Source organism: Gallinula chloropus (genome assembly GCF_964237585.1).
Source record: "Gallinula chloropus genome assembly, chromosome: 3".
In the NCBI taxonomy this organism is placed as follows: domain Eukaryota; kingdom Metazoa; phylum Chordata; class Aves; order Gruiformes; family Rallidae; genus Gallinula; species Gallinula chloropus.
In genome coordinates this window covers 73,735,939-73,753,946 of record NC_140087.1, presented here as the reverse complement: position 1 = coordinate 73,753,946, position 18,008 = coordinate 73,735,939, and the positions used below count along the sequence as shown (strand labels likewise).

The window sequence follows — 18,008 nt, the reverse complement described above, 5'->3', positions numbered from 1 at the left end:
CTCCCAGTGCTCTGCCTTGGGTTTGTCAGCAACAGACCAGAGCTCATCACCAGCTAGCTAACGTTCATCACAGGGCGTAATGTACCTGCAGGAGTGCCACTTGCAGAAGAGGGCTTGTTTGAGGCCCTTCTCAAGGCATTCCCCTACCTACAGCAAAACTGTGGTGGAGACACCCCAAGGTGCTTGTGCCACGGAGCAGGCGTTAGTAGACACGTCTGGGTTTGGCCAGGCTTGGTGTCTCTCACTGGTACAGATTTAGTCCTTGCAGGAGTTTTTGCATCTTCTCCATCTGCCTGCGAGCATAATAAATTGCATTTGCAATGCTGTCACCAGTTTCTGACCTGGGAGCAGTACAGCCCCACCGTAGTTTGGCCATCCTGCTGGCTGCCATCGCAGAGCTGGAAAGGATGGTCAGAGGAGCCTTAAGCAGGCTAACTCTGCAGTGTTTTCTCCTGAACCATCCAGAACAGGGGGGCAAAACAAGCTGTGAAATTCACTTTGGCACAACCTGGGAAGTGCCAGTTTAGGAAAACTTCCAGGAAAGGAGGTAAAATTTAATGGTCTGATTTTTTTCCCCATAGAATCACAGAGTGCGCTAGGTTGGCAAAGACCTTTAGAGGTCATCTAGTCCAACCCCCCTGCAAGTAAGCAGGGACATCTTCACTAGATCAGGTCACTCAGAGCCCCGTCAAGCCTGACATTGAATATCTCCAGGGATGCGGCCTCCATGACATCTCTGGGCAACCTGTTCCAGTAATCCTCATATTGAATTTTTTCCTAATATCCAACCTAAATCTCCCTTTTCTAGTTTAAAACCATTACCCCTTATCCTATTGCTACATGCCCTCATGATCAGTTCTTCCCCAGCTTCCTTACAGGCACTTTTCAGGTATTAGAAGGCTGCTGTGAGATCCCCCCGCAGCCTTCTCTTCTCCAAGCTGAACAACCTGTGCCTCATCACCCCTGCAGTGAAGAATTTCTTCCTAATATCTACTCTGACAAGGGGCAGAGGAGGTAACCAGGCCCTTCTTCAGCAGCATTGACCACTCTGGGTTATCAGCATCCTTTCTGACCAGGGCAGAGGACCTAGAGACAGCCCGAAGCGCCCCAAGCTCAGGGAACAGCCCCTTCTCCCCCCACCTCCCGGCTGTGCCCACTGCACGGTGAGGCTGGGCAAGGCTGGGACAGCGGGGCCAGGGGGTGCGCCAGCCGCTCCCCGTATGACGACACGGACAGGCGCGGTAGCTCCACCCCGCGGGCGGCACCCGTGACGTCATTGCCTCTCCAGCGCGTGTGAGGGCGAGGAGGGCGGCTCTGCTTCCGGGTCAGCCCCCCGCTTCCCCACCCCCCGCCCCCCCTCCCCGCCTCCTTCCCCCCCCCCCCCCCCCGGCTCCGGGCAGGTTCGGCGGGCGGCGCGGGGGCGGCGGCCCCGGCCATGAGGAGCCGGGACGGGCGGCGGTGGCCGCGCAGGGCCCTGCCTGGGCTGCGGTGGGGCCCAATGGGCCTGGGGTAACCCTCGGGCCGCCGGGGGTAGGGTGGGGTGTCCCCTCCCACCCCCTCCCCGCCGTCATGTACACCTTCGTGGTGCGGGACGAGGGCAGCAGCGTGTACGCCGAGGTGAGCCGGCTGCTGCTGGCCAGCGGGCAGTGGCGGCGCCTCCGGAGGGACAACCCCCGCTTCAACCTGATGCTGGGTGAGAGGAACCGGCTCCCCTTCGGCAGGCTGGGTAAGGGTCCGTGTCCCGCCTTCCCCCCCCCCCCCCCCGCCCCCCGCCGCCTCCGCCGGCAGCAGCGGCCCGACCACCCCCCCCACACACACACCCCCCGCCCTCGCCCCCTGGGCTGCCGCTGCGCCCTTCCCACCCCGGTGCCTCCGTACCGCCGCCCCCCCCCCCCCCCAACTCCCCCCGGCAGCGGTGGGGTCCCCCCGCGGCTCGCCGCAGCCTCCTGCGGCCCCGGGGTCTGCGGCAGGGCGTGCCCCGCCTCAGGCCCCCGAGGTTTGGGAGGGGGGGGTGACACCCCCCCCCCCGGAGCCTCCCGCTAGCGGCGACAGCTGAGCGTGTGCCGGGCTCTCTGTCGCAGGGACCCCGCAGCCGGCCCGGCCTGCCTCGCCCAGAACAAAGGGTGGGGCCCGGGGGGCTCCGTGCAGCTGCTTCCCTGCCCCTGGAAACCGGCCCGCTGAGCCTGGCGGGGCTGCTGCCGCCAGCCAAGGAGGCTCAAAGGGCCCCCCACCCCCTTCCCGAGCTCCCGGAGGAAGGTTTCACGTGTGCCCCCCTACCCCCCCCCCCCCCCCCCCCAAAACACCCACCCAGCTTGAGGACAGGCAGAGGACACCCAGGTACACCCCACTCTAGCGTGTCGCAGACCCCCGGGGTCCCTGCGCCCCCGGGTGCAGCCCCCACCTCCCGGCCTGACCACCTTTTCCTGCAGCACCCTTTTCAGCATTGCAGGGGGCTTCAGTCACCCAGCATGGGTTCGTGAAGGCACGATGGTATCGATGGCATCCCCCTGCCTTGATGCAGGGCGGGGGCATTGTGGTGCTGAGCTTACATGTTACGGGGGTGTTTCTGCAGTTTGGGGTGGTTGGGGGAATAGGTCTGGCAAGCCCAGAGCCGGGGCTGGTGTGGAAGTGCCTCTGCAGGGTGTTGGTGGGGGTGACAGCACATCTAACCCCTGACTGGAGTGAGATGAGGGTTATTCCAGAGGCTCTGTGTGCGTGTGTGTAGAGCCGGGACACCCCCTGTCACTTTTTTCCCTGCTGTCTGAGCCCCTCTGTCACACTGCCAACACAGGGGGCCACGGGAGCTTCCCTGTGCAGCCTTGTCCCCTGCCTGCTGTGCATGCTGCCTGTCCTGTGGCAGGCAGGGCTGTTGGCACGGCCACCCCAGCCTACCGGATTGGGAAGAACTCAAGAGCAGAGCGCAGCAGGGAGCAGAGATGCACTGTCATTGCCCATGACTGGGGGTGAGCCGGCAGGAGCTGTGAGGCTGGCAGGTCTCTGGTCACGGTGCCAGCTGCTCTACTGGCACCTGTCAGCAGGCCTTTCAGAGCAGGTTTGGGATGAGGACACTGTGAATCCCAGCAGAGCAGTGTGTTTCCCTCCTGCGGTACCCCACATCTGCATCTGATGGCTGGCAGGACCCTCCTAATCTCCCTCCCTGCCCTTGGCCCCGGTTTCTTCCTTCCTGGGGCGATGGTGTGGCACTGCTTCTGGCCACAGAAATGTCAGAGCGGGAGGAGCCCCTCGCCCCAGCAGCTGTGGGGCAGGACAGCTTTTGCAGCCCTTTCCTTGCAGCTGAGACCCAGCACTGACTGTTCTTTCAGCTCTGCAAGTCACCAGCTCCAGCACCTCTTCCCTCATCGCTACACGCGTTTGTGAGTGGAAAGTTCCCGTCACATGGCAATGCCATCTGGTCACCCCCCAGCATCGGGGTGTCTGCAGCAGGCAGGGAAACACCGGCTGCTGCTCACACACGTTGTGCCCGGGCACAGCAAGCCACACCATGCTTTTGTGTGGACAGCCCGCAGGGCCCATCAGCACCGGGCTTCGCTGCGGAGCGAGCACGGCGCTCTGATGCACAGCCAGCCTTCACTGGGCTCGTGGCCATCTCACTAACCCTTGCTGTCCTTGAACAGGGCCCTGGGGTGTTGGAAGGGGTTCTGTGGGCCCTCAGTGTATTGCCATGTGATGTCCGAAAAATCAAACCAATTCTCATGGCAAAGACGCATCTATGACCTGCGGAGAGGGGCTGTGCTCTGGCACTGGCTTCTTTAACCTGTCCTGTAGCAGGAGCTGATTGTCAGAAATCAGTAGATTCAGAACAAAAACAATATGGTTATTTTGGTACATCTTCCAGAAAGCTGTGTCTTCTCTGGTACGTCTTCCTAAAGCTGTCCTCCTGAGCAACTGTTGCATCAAAGCTGCTCAGTTTGATTTTCCTAAAGGCTCTACTTGGTGGAAGCAGACATTCCTTCAGGGAACAGTAGGGATTTGTGATACTTGGGGGCTAAGATAGATCATTCGATGTGGGAGAAGGGTGGAAGTGGGGACTCTCAGCGTGTACCACTGCTCCTGTCCAGCTGCAGGGACTTGAGTTGCTTTCACTGATAACCCAGTTCTTGAGGGATTGTGCCCTGAAGCTGTGAGTGTCTGTGTCCAATGGAAAAGCAGGTTGTGCTAAGGGGAGGGAAAGGAGGAAGAGGCTGCAGAGGTCTCATGGATCTGAGGATGCTGGACCACGCCCTGCCAGCCAAGGGAAGATTGCCAGTTTGCTCGGTGCCTTGGCAGCTTTTTAACCCCACTCACAACAGGGCAGACCTCACAACATGCCCCAAAACCCATTCCCCTTCCGGCCTCGTGGTCCCTCCTTGCTGACTGCCAGACTCAGCATCACAACCCACTGGTCCATGGAGATGCTCAGGAAACGGATGAGGATGTGCCTGCTGGGGGGTCAGTTATCCAACAGTCGTGGTTTCAAAGCAGGTTTCAGCCCCTTCCGTCATCCTCCTTTCCCGTGCCCCAGTGGACTGACCAGAGCAGTGGGATCTTGCCTCTGGACCTCTGTTCCTCCATAAAGCAAGCAAAACCGATAAACTGGAAACAGAAGGAAATGTGATGGTTTTAACTAATTTCTTTTAGTAAATTAGTGCCTGGCAGCACTGGCTGCATGTTGTGGTGCCTGAAGTTCCACATCTCTTCTGGAAGATGGTTTTCTGCAATCTTGTTCTTCAAGATTGGTGAATAAGGTAGTGGCCCAGGTCAGAGCCATGACTCGAATTCAGCCTCTGATCTCACAGCTGCTTGTCCTTTAAGGTAATGTTTGCTCCAGGCCTTTTTCCTCAGGAAAATGCCAAGGAGGATAACTAAAACTGAATAATTTTCCAAGGCCTAAATCAGTCCCTCAAGCATTTTAGTTTCCTTTTTTTTTTTTTAAAGAGAAGGTGAAGATGGAAGTAACTGTTATGCTTGGTGGTGACCCCAGTCCTAGGTCGCTTCAAACCAGAGCAGTTTTCCATCATGTTTTCCCATATCGATGCTCTTGTCAGATGTTGGTGATGCCCCAGGTAGTAGTGCCCCAAGCATCACTCCCCTCTTGCACATCCATGGTGGTGTGGGAAAGGCTCCATGTTATGACCCAGATGTGCCTTACTCTTCAGACAACTGCTGCCATCCTGTTCCCCCCCGGAGAGCTTCTGGCTGAGCAGAAGTGCTCCTGTAGCGTGAGAAGGTGAAGGAAGGCAGGCTGTGGTGTGAAGTCCAGTATTGGTAAGGATGTACCCATCTATTTGACACTCTTTTTGGCACTTGGGAGGCCACAGCTGGATACTGGGACCATTTTGGGTCTTTTCAGTCCAAGAAAGGCATAGATACCCTGGAGTGACTCCTGCAGGGTCCATTGGGATAGTCAGGGGGACACGGGATGGCAGTCACATACTGGGATGGGGACTTGTAGAAACAAGATCATCTGCATCCTTAAGGCTACTCAGACTTCAACCAAACAAGGTTGGAGCAGAGACCCGCAGAGGTCCCTTCCCACCCCAGCGATCCAAGAGCACTTGCTGCACACTGCTAGAGAGAAGCAAGACTCCAAATCTCTTAATGTTTCCCAGTGTTCTGTGATACCAGGTTTGACAAGGGTTCCCTTGGTATATGGCAAAGAAACAAGCCCCTTTCCTGAGCTGTGGTCTTGCTGTGACGATGCATCCTCCTCCTGCATTTGAGAGTAACTGAAATACTGGCTTTTAAAGTCAGCCACCAGCCGATGGAGAATATTTTTGGGTGGTGCTGCCAAGTTCCCAGCATGAATTGGGAAGTGATCATTTTCTTTTGGAAAACAGAAGCATCAGGTTCCAAACAGGCTTGGGTGAATGCTTGGCTTTTCATAACTAAAAGAAAGAAACCACAGGAGCCAGTACCAGCTTAGAGCCTGTTTCTGCGATGCGGAGCAAGCAAACAGCCTCCTTTCCCTTCCCTACTGCACAGGTTCCTTTGCACCAAAGAGATGCTTGTCCTTCACTCTTTGAGAAGTCTGTCTGACCTCTTTCTTTCCCCCTTTTTAGGCCACGAACCCGGACTTGTGCAGCTGGTGAATTACTACAGGGGAGCAGACAAGCTGTGCCGCAAAGCATCTCTGGTGAAGTAAGAAATTCACCAAAATGTTACTTGGGATCAAGAGAAATTTTTCCTTTAACCATGTTGGGAGTGTTGAACCTGTTCAGAGGGTGGTTCCCAGAACAGCTGCCCTAGGAGTGTCCTAACTTGCAGTGCTTTTGGACTCTCGGGCTGATCTCTAGAGCTCTCTGTGTGCACAAAGACCTCTTTGTATCTTCAGGGGAAATGCTGTTTCCACTGAATTACATCTACTTGAAACCATAGAGTGTATTGAGTCAGATTAGAGCCAAATCAAAAGGAAAAAAAAAACCCACAAATGTATCTGCTCTTTTTCCATGTAGACAAATATTTAATTAAAAGCTGCTCCTTTTATTCTGTTTCATACAGAGATGAGACACTAATGTGCCTTTAGCTAATCAGATTTGTTGGTCAAATAAATGCTTAGAGACATCTTCAGGAAGAGCTCTAGGAGTTATTTCTGCATGACCAACTGTGCCAGGGTCTCCTGGGGGAACGTGGATGAGCTTTCATGGTAGATAATGCTCGTCCCTGTGCAAACCCCGTGACCATTAGGGCATCTTCATGTCAGAGCTCTTGGTCTCCTTCAAGTGTTTGATGACATGTTAGTGCCTGTGCTGCCTCTCGCTGATGCAGTCCTGCAGGCTCTGTGTGCTGATCCAAGGGCTCTCCTTCCCCTGTGAAAAAACCGGTCCCAGTTGTTTTCTTTACAGCAGGGATGGTGTTTGTCAGGAACTAGCAGAGTAATCTTTAAACAAGTGCTCGTGGCACTCCCCAGCTGGGTTTCTCTGCAGCCCGTGGTCTAGAGACAGTGCTGAAAGCGCTGGTGCACCTGCCTCTCCTGAATCCTGCATGACCTTTCTGACTGTGGGCTCAAGAGTCAGAACCCAGGGCACCACAAAGGATTTTCCTTGGGGCTCCCAGGGTGTCACTGGCTGACTGACTGGCACACACTTCGATACAGAGGCACAAACACATGGAGAGGATCAGTGAGCCATCAGCTCTGCTCTTGGCCATCAGCAAAGCACGGAGGGAGTGTGGGTAAAGGCAGGCAGCTACCTTGACTTGGAAAGGAGCAGGCCTGGGCTCTGCTAACAAGAGTTCACTGGCATCACTGGGTGTTTCTGGTAGGAGAGATGTGCCAAAGAGATTGCAGACTGCGTGCTGCAAGGAACACCTTGAGACACAGAACACGTAGCTGTGTTCTTGCTTTCAGTGGGTTTTCAGTGGTCTTTGCCCACAACTGGGACACCTGATCAGATCTCAGTAGCAATGGGAACAGGAACTTTGCACCAGCACAAAGGGCATTACTGCTCTGGCTTCCCTTTTGCCTCCTGTGATCACAGCACCCTTTCTGCCCTGTTCTGTGCCAGCAAATGCACCTCCTCAGTTCCCTCTTGCAGGCATGATGCATGAAATGCACCACCAGCTCTAGTTACATAGAGACTTCTCTACTGATTGTTTCACAATATCTGTAGTACCTACAGAACCTTTAATGAAAACGGGCAGGTCTGGTTCAGACAGCAGTGCTTGGCTGCAGGTCGGGGTTCCCATGATCTCTTTTAGAAAACCCTAATTTCAAAGATCTAAGGAAAATACAGTCATTTAGCACGGGCGGTATGTAAGATGCTGTTCATGACCAAGCAAAAGATGATTTTTGCTTATTAAATGATGCCCATGCAGGTGGGAACATTCTGGAGATTAACAGCCTGTCTCTCTTCACCCAGGCTAATCAAGACGAGCCCTGAACTGTCGGAGTCCTGCACGTGGTTCCCCGAGTCGTATGTGATTTACCCCACAAACCTGAAGACCCCGGTGGCTCCAGCACAGAACGGAATTCGCCACCTCATTAACAACACCAGGACGGACGAGCGGGAAGTCTTCTTGGCAGCATACCACAGGCGCCAGGAAGGCAAAGAAGGCAATGTCTGGATCGCCAAGTCCTCAGCTGGTGCCAAAGGTTCATTCCCCAGCAAACTGAGCCACCTTCTTCTTGTTCCTTTCTCATTAATTGATGGGTTAAGTCCCAGAGTTTGGCTGAGCCCAGCTGATGCCCAGCCTGTCTATGCAGAGCTTTACCTACCAACTCCATGCCAGTCGAGCTAGCACAGAGGTCTCCTTTGTCTGGTTGGTGGCATGGGGCTCCTCACAGGCATTGTAACGTGCACACACTACCTAAGACATGGATAGCAGTGAAAGGGCCTCTGCTTTTCTACATGTGCACCTCAAAATATGGGAAGATTTGCTGCAGGGAGAAGGCAGCAGGGACCAGGAGGCGAGGGTGATGTGGAGAGCAGGAGGTAACGGGGAGCAGAACAGGATATACAGAGGAGAGCAGGCAGGAAGGGCAGGAAGCCTGGCTGGCTGTGCTGCAGCTAAGCCCGCTTCACCTGGGCAGAAATACTGCTGCTTGTCTTTCAACCAAACCCAGATGCCTGGTGCCAGTGGCTTACCCATGGTCACACTGGGGAGACTGGCTGAGCAGCTATGAGCTCGCTGCATCAAAATTGCACCCAAGCCCAAGGGGGGGCAGAGCCCAGCCTGAGGCAGGGCCTGGCCTTTACAGAGAGAGCGAGCCCACATGCAATGCTCAGGTTTGCAGAGTCACTTTCAATGCAGTTACAAAAATCACCCAGGAATGCAAAAGCCAGAGGTGGCTGCAGGAAGGCTGCACGATAAAGCTGTCCTTCATGCTGGCTTCCTTCACTACTCTGCTTTCTCAGCTGTGTTGCCAAGAATCATCAGAAGAGTATGCTTGTTTTCATCAGGGAGGGAGGGGAGAAGAGTCCCTTCATTATGCCAGGGAGGGATGTGTTTCTGTGTGGTATAACTGGCAAAGAATCAGTCTGGGCAATATAAAAGGCTGCTGCCGTGGTTCACTGCAGGGTGAGGAGGTTTAAATTCTCCACGTGTTCTATTCAAGTGTGATTCCATCTTTTCTGCATCAAAGCAGAGTAATATCAGTGTGTTGCAGAACTCAAGCTGGGAATTAAAGTGGAAAGCAGAGCCTCATGGTAATCCAGGGGGACGTTTTAAATGTCTGGGGATAACTTCTGATGAAAAAGAAAGCTTGTTGACATTAACTGGCAAGGCACATCCAGCTCAGGCACAGCACCTTACTTGAGACAGGTCTAGTGGAAGCTTGATTGTCCATCAGTAAAAGGAAAACTAAAGGTTTAGGATGTCCTGACTTAAAAGTTGAGTGATTTCTTAACTGTGGCTACTGGTTTTGTCCCTTCTTTGAGAAGGGACAGCTGCTCCACATAAGCTGCTTTGCTGCCTTGATGGGTTGCTGACCAGGTGCACAGTTAAGCTGACCCTCCCCCTTGATTCACCCTCTGCCCAGTGCAGAACAGGCGCCTGCCAATCTTCCTGCTGCAGCAGCTTTGCTGGCTTACAGAGACGTCGTTTGCCTGCTTCCCCCTCCATGTGCAGCCTGTGGTCATTCCAGTGCAAGCTTCTGCCTGGCTCTGCTCTCATCAGGGATCTAAAATCTTGCTGCCTGCATGAAACATGGGTGAGAAAGATAGGATGTCCTTTCAGTGGAGGATGGGTAGGGGTCAGCAGGGCAGGGGATGCAGAGCACAGAGCAGGGAAAGTACCCGCAGGGCTGTGTCAACAGTGACCTTCCGAAGTCACAGCTAGGAGCGTTCTCCATGGGATGATCCTGTCAGATCATCCCATGTGCTCCAGGCGGGCATACTCCCCAGATGACCCCTTGAAGAGCATTTTGTTGCTTTTCACTCAGTATTTCCTCCAAAACAATGCACAAAATCAAGACTTAAGTCATCAGTTTTAGTCCAGAAAGCTAACTGAATGCCTGAAGCCCGGGAGTGGTGCCAGAGAAGCGTTAGATAATTTTACCTGAGCTGCGTTACCCCTCGTGTGGCACCATGCCATCCCTTTATCAGATCCCAGAAGGGTTGTGTTCTCTCTTCATTGCTCTGCAACAGTGGGTTCGTATCTGGACTGTTGCAAAAATGAACAGTGACAGCTGCAGCCGAAACGTGGCGGTGTTTGAACAGCCCAGCTGACCTCTTTTAATGAAGAGCTTCTGCAGCGGGGACAACACCGACTGCGCAGATGAAATAATTCAGCAATGATTTTAATAGTAACTTAAATGAACTTGGTGAGCAGGGCAGCACTATGCCAGTGTGCATGTGTGACAGCCTCTGGATGCCAGAACCTCCCTCCCCAAATAACATTTTAAAACTCCCAAAAAATCTGACAAACAAACTGCCAAAGCCCCTGTTTTATAAACTGCTGAAAAACAGGGAAAAACAAAATCCAACAACTGCTGAACATGTACACTCTTACACCCACACACACACACAACCCCTCTGCCACCAAGTCCAGATGAAAAATATACTGGAAAAGGAAACAAAATCCCTCAGAGCAAGCAGCTGCCTCAGTGCTTGCCAAGATCCCTGTCTGTTGTGCATTCCCTCATTCCTCAAGAGCAGGGCAGGGCACGCCATCTAGGCAGAGAGATCCCTCTGCAGATTCACTGCCTGACACTGAGCGAATGTGACATCACTAGGGCACTGACCAGCTCTGTGTTCTTGTGCATCACGTGGCTTTTTGGGCAAATGAGTGGCAGTCCACTTGCACCCTGAAAAGCTCCAGGAGAGGCAGGAGGATCTTCTGCCTAATTTTGTCTTTGTCTTTCTGTGCCAGGGGAAGGGATCCTGATATCTTCAGAGGCTGCAGAACTCCTGGACTTCATTGATGAGCAGGGACAAGTGCACGTGATTCAGAAATACCTGGAGAAGCCTCTGCTTTTAGAGCCAGGGCATCGCAAGTTTGACATCAGGTAACCTTTTCTGCTTTTGTAATAACGCTGGTTTTCATTTTCAGGCTGTTTCTTTTTAAACCACTGAGGTTTTTAAACCACTGGAGTTTGTTCTCTCGCCCCCCCCCCCCCCCAGGAGCTGGGTTCTCGTCGATCATCAGTATAATATCTACCTCTACAGAGAGGGTGTCCTGCGGACCTCTTCCGAACCATATAACAGTGCTAATTTCCAGGACAAAACCTGCCACTTGACCAATCACTGCATTCAGAAGGAATATTCCAAGAACTACGGGCGGTACGAGGAAGGGAATGAAATGTTCTTCGAGGAGTTCAACCAGTATCTGATGGATGCCCTGAACACAACGCTTGAGAATAGCATCTTACTGCAAATCAAACACATAATAAGGTATCCGGCTGCGTAGGGGAACATCACCCTTCGGTGACAGGGAGTGTGTATGGACACAGCTGGGGAAGCAGGCAGGAGTGTGTATGGACACAGCTGGGGAAGCAGGCAGGAGTGTGTATGGACACAGCTGGGGAAGCAGGCAGGAGTGTGTACAGACACAGCTGGGGAAGCAGGCAGGAGTGTGTATGGACACAGCTGGGGAAGCAGACAGGAGTGTGTATGGACACAGCTGGGGAAGCAGGCAGGAGTGTGTATGGACACAGCTGGGGAAGCAGGCAGGAGTGTGTATGGACACAGCTGGGGAAGCAGAGCAACACAGGAAGGGTTTCATTTGCATAAATTTAAGATAAAAGCCATAACACCCCGATGTCATTGCTCAGTGAAAAAGGACCTCTGTAGGTGCTGTTCCTGGTGTGTCTGCATTGTGCCAGCAGGGGTTCAGGACAGAGCAAGATTGCTCTGAAGAGGGTAGGTCATAAGACAGAGCTGGGAGAGGTTGAAGTCAAAAGAGGTGTGAAGTGTTAGAGGGGAAACAAAGCCAGGCTCAGGTCTGCAGGATCTCAGCTTCTCCCACCATCAGCAAGCAGCAGCATGTCTCATCAGCGTAGGTTGTCTACATAGAGCCGGCTAGCTCCTGGACATGGAAAGTGCTGGGAGAGCGAGAAAGACCTCGGAGATCACAGTGCCACAGAGGGCCCAGTTCTTGGCAGAGTGGTCCTTCATGGCAGAATTTACTTTGCCAGTCCCCTGTAGCTGTTATAGCAGAAAGACATGACGTGATCTCTGAGGCACTCTGAGGCAAATGAGCTCTCAATGGCAGTTCTTGGGGACCTGGTGCAGCCTGTTGTGGCTCTGCCTTCTGCTCTGGGCTCTAATTGTGCATTGAGTGTTTCAGTTTGCTGCAGGCAGTCATGGGAGTGGATGCTGCTCGCCAGCTCTTCTGGAGTTGAGTCAAGGGTGTTCCCACATGTGTTCTGATGGTTGGACAATGTCACTCGCAGGGGCCTGGTTACCATGAGGTGTTGGGTAAAGCTTGTAATTTGGGGCAGTAGAGGACCCCTCCACTTAACTGTGCTGTGCACGTGCCCTCAAAAGCTGCAGTGTGGCCAGTGTGTCCAGAGGGCTTTTAATCTTGGGTCTCTGGTTATGCCTTTGCAGAAGCTGCCTTATGTGTATAGAGCCTGCCATCAGCACGAAGCATCTGCACTACCAGAGCTTCCAGCTCTTCGGCTTTGACTTCATGGTGGACGAGGAGCTGAAGGTCTGGCTGATAGAAGTCAATGGGGCCCCAGCATGTGCCCAGTGAGTATTCAGTGTCTGTAATACCCTTGTGATGCCACCGTTCGTGCTCCTTGCCCCAAACATGCCTGTGTCCCAGCTCTTAAGAGAAAAAGGGTGGGGAAGAAAGGGAAGAGCGGTGGGAGGTTTCTAGGCTGACCCATACAAGTGCCAGTTGCTTTCAGTTCATTGCTTCTGTCTCTGTGTTTGGTATCCCCCAGCTTCTTTCCCGTGTTGGAGTACAACTGGGGTCGTTGTTATTGACACTGTCAGGTTGAAGTTACGTTGTGGAATCAACGCTTTGAGAGTCAGGGGGTTCCTCAGCCTCTCACTGTGTCTGGTCTCTACCTGAACGTGTGATAAACGAGGAGCATTAAGGGCAGCCACTGGAAGTGGGAGACTGGGTGTGTAGGCAGCAGGACACCGGAGCACACTGTGGATGGTGCAGGCATTGGATCAAAGCCTCCACCAGCCACAGGGAAGCTGGGAGAGACAAACAGCCATGCCCATGAGCATCTCTGCATCAGCACAGCAGGAGGTGCTGTATTATGTGATTGAGGCAACGGCAGGAGACTGGAAATCTTTGTTAAATGGGCATCTGTATCTGTACAAGCTCAGCAAAATGAAACACACAGTACATCACTACATTAGAATTTGATCAGATTAGATGTAGATTAGGTTAGATGTAGATTAAATTAGATTAGATCACCACTAAGAGACAAAAAAATACAGGTCAAGCCTACCCGGCAGCCTGTTCAGCAGCCTCTTCAGGGCTTGGGGAGCTTTCTGTGTCCAGGAAAAACAACAAAGCATCACACAGAGCTGCTGCGCTGTGCACCGCATGCACTGCAGCACACAAATGGTTTGCACCTCCTTTCACTGCTGTATGGGTACAACGTGGCTGTTGCTGGGTTGATTTGGGTTGCAGCAATGTTCTGTTTGCTTTGTGCCTCTGTGGGCACCTGGAAGGCATCCAAAGCAGCTGAGGTAGGTTTGGGCTGTTTGTGACTTCAGTTCTTCAGGTTTGTCCTAATTTATAGCACCCATGTTGCAGAGTTTCCATTTAAGAAATAAAAATTGGTTGCTGAAAGCACCAGCAGTTCCAGGAGCTGAAAAAAGCATCTTACTGTCACATAGTCCTGAAGGCACAAGGTAAAAGACACCATTATTCCTAGTAAAGACAGCTTTGGTAATAAAAATGTCCCAGATGCAGGCATGTTCAGGGAGGTTACACATGTGTTTCATGAATTTCCTTCATCCGAAAGCGAAGCTATTGTTAACCCATTTCTCAAACACCTTACCTCTCTTCTCACTAATCCTGCTCTGTGAGAGCTGTGCCACAGAGAAACACATTCCGTGCTTCTGGGGGTGCTGCAAAGCCTCTTGTGCCTCATCACAAGCTGATGTGCTTAGCTGCACCCCAGTGCAGCATTTCACCGGTGCATCAGAGCAGTCCCTCTGGGATGCATGAGTGGTGTCTGGCATGATAATCACAACTCCCTGGGTTGGAAAACCCAGTACAGGGGGTGCTCGGCTGTCGTCAGCCCCTGTGCTCCTTGCTGCAACTCCAGTCTGGGGCTTGAGGCTGTGGGGACTCTGCTCAGGAGCCAGTTCTGATTAATTAACTTAGATAACAGCTTTTGTGGTCCCCTCTGCCAGAAAGCAATAAGGGGAACGGGAGCACTGTGGAAAAAGACAAGGGTTTCCTGAGATAGGCAGGGAGGAGATGAAAGAGCTGCCGTCCTCCTGCCGTTTGCCACCCCAGAGCCACCTGTGGTGGGATCAGGATCCTGTCGATCCTGATGGCAAAGTCCATGTCTGTGTAAAAAAGTTTGGAGGACCTGTTGCTTTGTCCTGCCCAGGCTTCTGATTCTTGTTCTGCCTCATCTCTTAGGAAGCTGTACGCAGAGCTCTGCCAAGGAATCGTGGATGTAGCCATCTCCAGCGTTTTCCCCCTCAGCGACACCGGGCAGAAGCCGAGCCAGTCGTCATCGATCTTCATCAAGCTGTGATGGCGACAGGAACGCCTCTGCTGTGCACAGGGAGAGAGAGAGAGAGAGACTGCACCCATCTGGTCAGCACAGTTCGGTGGCTTATCTCAGTATCATGCCAAAAAGTGATAGAGACAGGCAGCTTCTTTTCTGGGAAATCATGTGGGAAAACAACACAACAGGCATCTACACGGAGCTGCGATGAGCCGGAGCTGCTCGGATAACTCTGCCTGCGTTCACCAAAATCCACTTCAGAAACGGCTCGTGTGACTTCGATACCTGAAACAAATCTCTCTGGGAGAACAGCAAAATAACCTTAAAATGAAACCCCAGCAGGGATACTATAAATACTGTATTAGTTCCTCCTTTTGTATCGTGATAACATTGGGGTTTTTAAAGGAATTGAGTGAAGAGAACGATGATCTTCCAGGACGTCGTGGCTGGGAAGTTGTCCTCCTCCCGCTGTTTTTCTTCTTTCCTCACCTACTGCATCATTAGTGCCTTAGCTCAGCTCCAAATAGGTGACTCCTTTCCTTCATTCCTGCTCTGTTACACAGAAAGGAGCAAGTTGTCATGCGTCGCAGGATGCCCGAAACCAGGAACAAGAAGAATACAGTTTCCTTAGGTCATTTTCCAGGCTGCTTGGCTGAACACCTAGGCAGCAGCTGGCAAAAGGGTGCTGAACTGCAGGTGGGGAATTAACCCAAGCAAGGAAGGCAGTTTTGTTTATTTATAGCTATCCCTTTTCCTAATGAGATTTGAATCGGTGTCCGTCCCACTCTGACACAGTTGGATTCTGTTTAAAAGAAGTAGAGAGACCCCCAGCCTCAGGGCTCTCTGGCAGGCTGTAGGATTTCTAGCATCACTTTCGTGCTAGGAGGGTTTCAAATAGCAGAAACCCAATCTCTTCAGGTTTTTGTCTTCTGAGACACTGCAGAGAAGTTATGCTCTCCTCCAAGCTTTCACCTTCACGCCTTTGAGGCTTGAATCTGAAACCTTTCAACCCAAATGATTTTTACCCTGTTTGATCCAGCTGATTTTATTCTCCTCTGTTTGACAAACAACTGCGGTTTTCTGCCCTGTACACAGCCCCCAGCTCGGTCCCAGCTCAGGGAAGGGGGAAGGTGGGTGAGGTTTTATAGAGCAGGAGAGAGATTGCTCGTGTATAGGTTTGCTGCACAGCTGGTGGCCAGTGGGGAGAGGAGGTTACATTCCCTAAGGTCCCTGAATTTCAGAGCTAACGTGTACTTTGAGTATAACCTAAATCCCTGGCGTGTTGTCCGCCCTGGGAAGCATGTCTGAATTGTCAGCATGAGCCCTCCTAAGCAAGGACTCTGCAGAGTGCAGCAGCACTTGTGACAGCAGCAGGCATTGTGGGGGGTGTTTGGGGCTCTCTGCTGCTGCCGCTGGCAGGGAGAGATGTGAGCACCAAAATAAACCGGTTCCTATAACCCAAAACAAGCAAGCAAGGAGAGGTTGTGGAGGTTCCAAGCCTCTGGCTGCCTGTGTGCAATGTGAAGTGAATCAAGCAGTGGGATTCCCGCCTCCCTGAGAAGATCCTAGCACTTTGGCATAGTCATCTCTGCTCGTGCGTGAGATTTCAGAGGTCCTTGTGCCAGGAGATGATCCCGGCCCCTCTCTCTAGGCAGGACCCCAGTGCCCAAGCCTCCTTGGAGTGATGGGTTTTGATGGTGCTGTCAGAGGATGGACATTTGTTGTGACGTGCTGCGAGTCTGCGAGTGGCACCATTTCACCTGGGGCCACACAAATCCCGTGCTCAGCAGGACCCCACAGAAGCAGGGACAGAGAGGGCACATCCCAGAGGGTCACACAGGTACCTCTGAAGTTGCTAACACCCCCTAAGTCCAGTGTGGTTCCACATCCATGGGGATGCAGCTGACACAGTGTGATGGTGCACGCTGAGAAGTGATAGGGAGCAGGAGCTGTGTGGAAGCAGAGCTGTGGCTTTGTTCCCCTGCACTGCAAGTGCTGGTGGGTGGCTTCGCTTCCAGTGACACCCCAAGTTCCAGGTCTGCTCTCTGGGTCGGGGCCTCATGGGTGTTCAGGAGAGGGATGTCAAGTGCTTCAGTTTGTGAGACAGGAAGCTGGGTGATGAGCCGGGTGTGGGAGAAGGATGGGTAGGGGTTTTTAACCTTACAATAGCACACAGGTGTCAAAATTTCACTGCAGGCCAGGTAAAGCATAGGCTGCACTTTCCTCAGCTTGTAGGGTTCACCGTGTCACCGTTGGCATTTTCACATCTTGGCTCATGGGAGCTTAGAAATCAACAACCCAGCAAAGGGAAGTTGTAACAGCAGCCGGTCTGGGCCAGGATGTGCCTGAGGTGACAGAGGTGACATTGGGCTCCTGCAAGCTCTAGGGCAGGTGAGCAGAGCATGAAGCGAGAGAAAATGTTCCCTGTCATAACAACATGAGAAATGCTTGTTGTCTGGGGTGCAAGGCCCATCTTCCTTTTTCCCTCAAAAGGGAAAGAAAAAACCAAACAGCTTCCTTACTGCACAGCAGCATGAGATTCCCTGGAAGGAGGCTGCCTGAGTGCAGACAAAAGCAGCGGCCCCTCTGCAGCAGCAGGTCCTGCCAAGAGGACCGGTGACCCAGGAGCCCTTCCTAATTCCAAAGCCTCTCCTTACCCCTTTTTCATCCCAGATTGCATTGTGGCACTGTCAGTAGCTGCTGGTTTTCCTGCTCAGCTGAAAGCAGGGCCTTGATGTGATGGTAGGGCCGTGATCACAGGTGCTGCAGCTATTCATACCCTGGCTTTTCAGCTGGGCTTGGGAGAGAGGGCGGTTGAGGGGTGCTCTGAGTGCTGGCCTCTGCTGAAATTTTTCCTAAATAAGCAGCAGCTCTGAAGGAAAAGAGCAGGCATGGTGTGCATATACTGCCCGCTCTCACAGTGCTCCCCAAGGTAAAGCCCAGGGATAAAGGACAAGAGATCTAAGGTCTCACCCAAAATATTAGCTCCATGGTGGAGTAGAGGACGTGTGTGACTGAGGCTTGAGCACTGCAGCTCTGGATGTGCCTTGCAAGTGATGCAAGGCTTTTGTTTGCTTTTTTTTAGGAATACACAATAAATGTTTTCTAGCTGATTTCAGCTAACGGATCGATAGATGAGGCTGTACTCTCTCCCAGGCTTTCACAAAGAATGGTGCTGGGTTTCCAGAAGGAACCTGCAGAATGTCTCTACTCTCAGTTGTATCCCTCCACATCAGCCATGAAGGATTTCAGGCCCAGGTGCTCAGGCTGTTTCCAGCAGGGTCTGGTCCCGCTGGGCTCTGGGTTTCAGATAACTCCCATACTTGTCTCATGCCAGGCCAGTCGTGATTGCTGTGCTCCTGCTGGAATCTGGGGTCTGGCTGCAGCCCACGGAAAACACTGGATAAGTCTTAAGAAA

General features: G+C 52.7%; 1 protein-coding gene across 1 annotated transcript; it reads left to right on the top strand.

The window, feature by feature from the left end:
• The first annotated feature begins 1,439 nt into the window (after positions 1-1,439).
• On the top strand, positions 1,440-17,708 carry TTL (tubulin tyrosine ligase). The gene is made up of 7 exons (XM_084261244.1): positions 1,440-1,726; positions 6,060-6,138; positions 7,857-8,089; positions 10,807-10,942; positions 11,058-11,327; positions 12,486-12,629; positions 14,500-17,708. Exons 1-7 carry the CDS (start codon positions 1,570-1,572, stop codon positions 14,615-14,617), a joined length of 1,137 nt encoding a protein of 378 aa, XP_084117370.1. The 5' UTR covers positions 1,440-1,569; the 3' UTR covers positions 14,618-17,708.
• The last annotated feature ends 300 nt before the right edge of the window (positions 17,709-18,008 follow it).

Excerpts from the sequence above, each read along its gene's own strand:
- TTL (XM_084261244.1), top strand. The coding sequence starts at position 1,570 with ATGTACACCTTCGTGGTGCGGGACGAGGGCAGCAGCGTGTACGCCGAG. Across the intron at positions 1,727-6,059 it reads GCTCCCCTTCGGCAGGCTGG|GCCACGAACCCGGACTTGTG; the intron begins GTAAGGGTCCGT and ends CCCCCTTTTTAG. Across the intron at positions 8,090-10,806 it reads GTCCTCAGCTGGTGCCAAAG|GGGAAGGGATCCTGATATCT; the intron begins GTTCATTCCCCA and ends TTTCTGTGCCAG.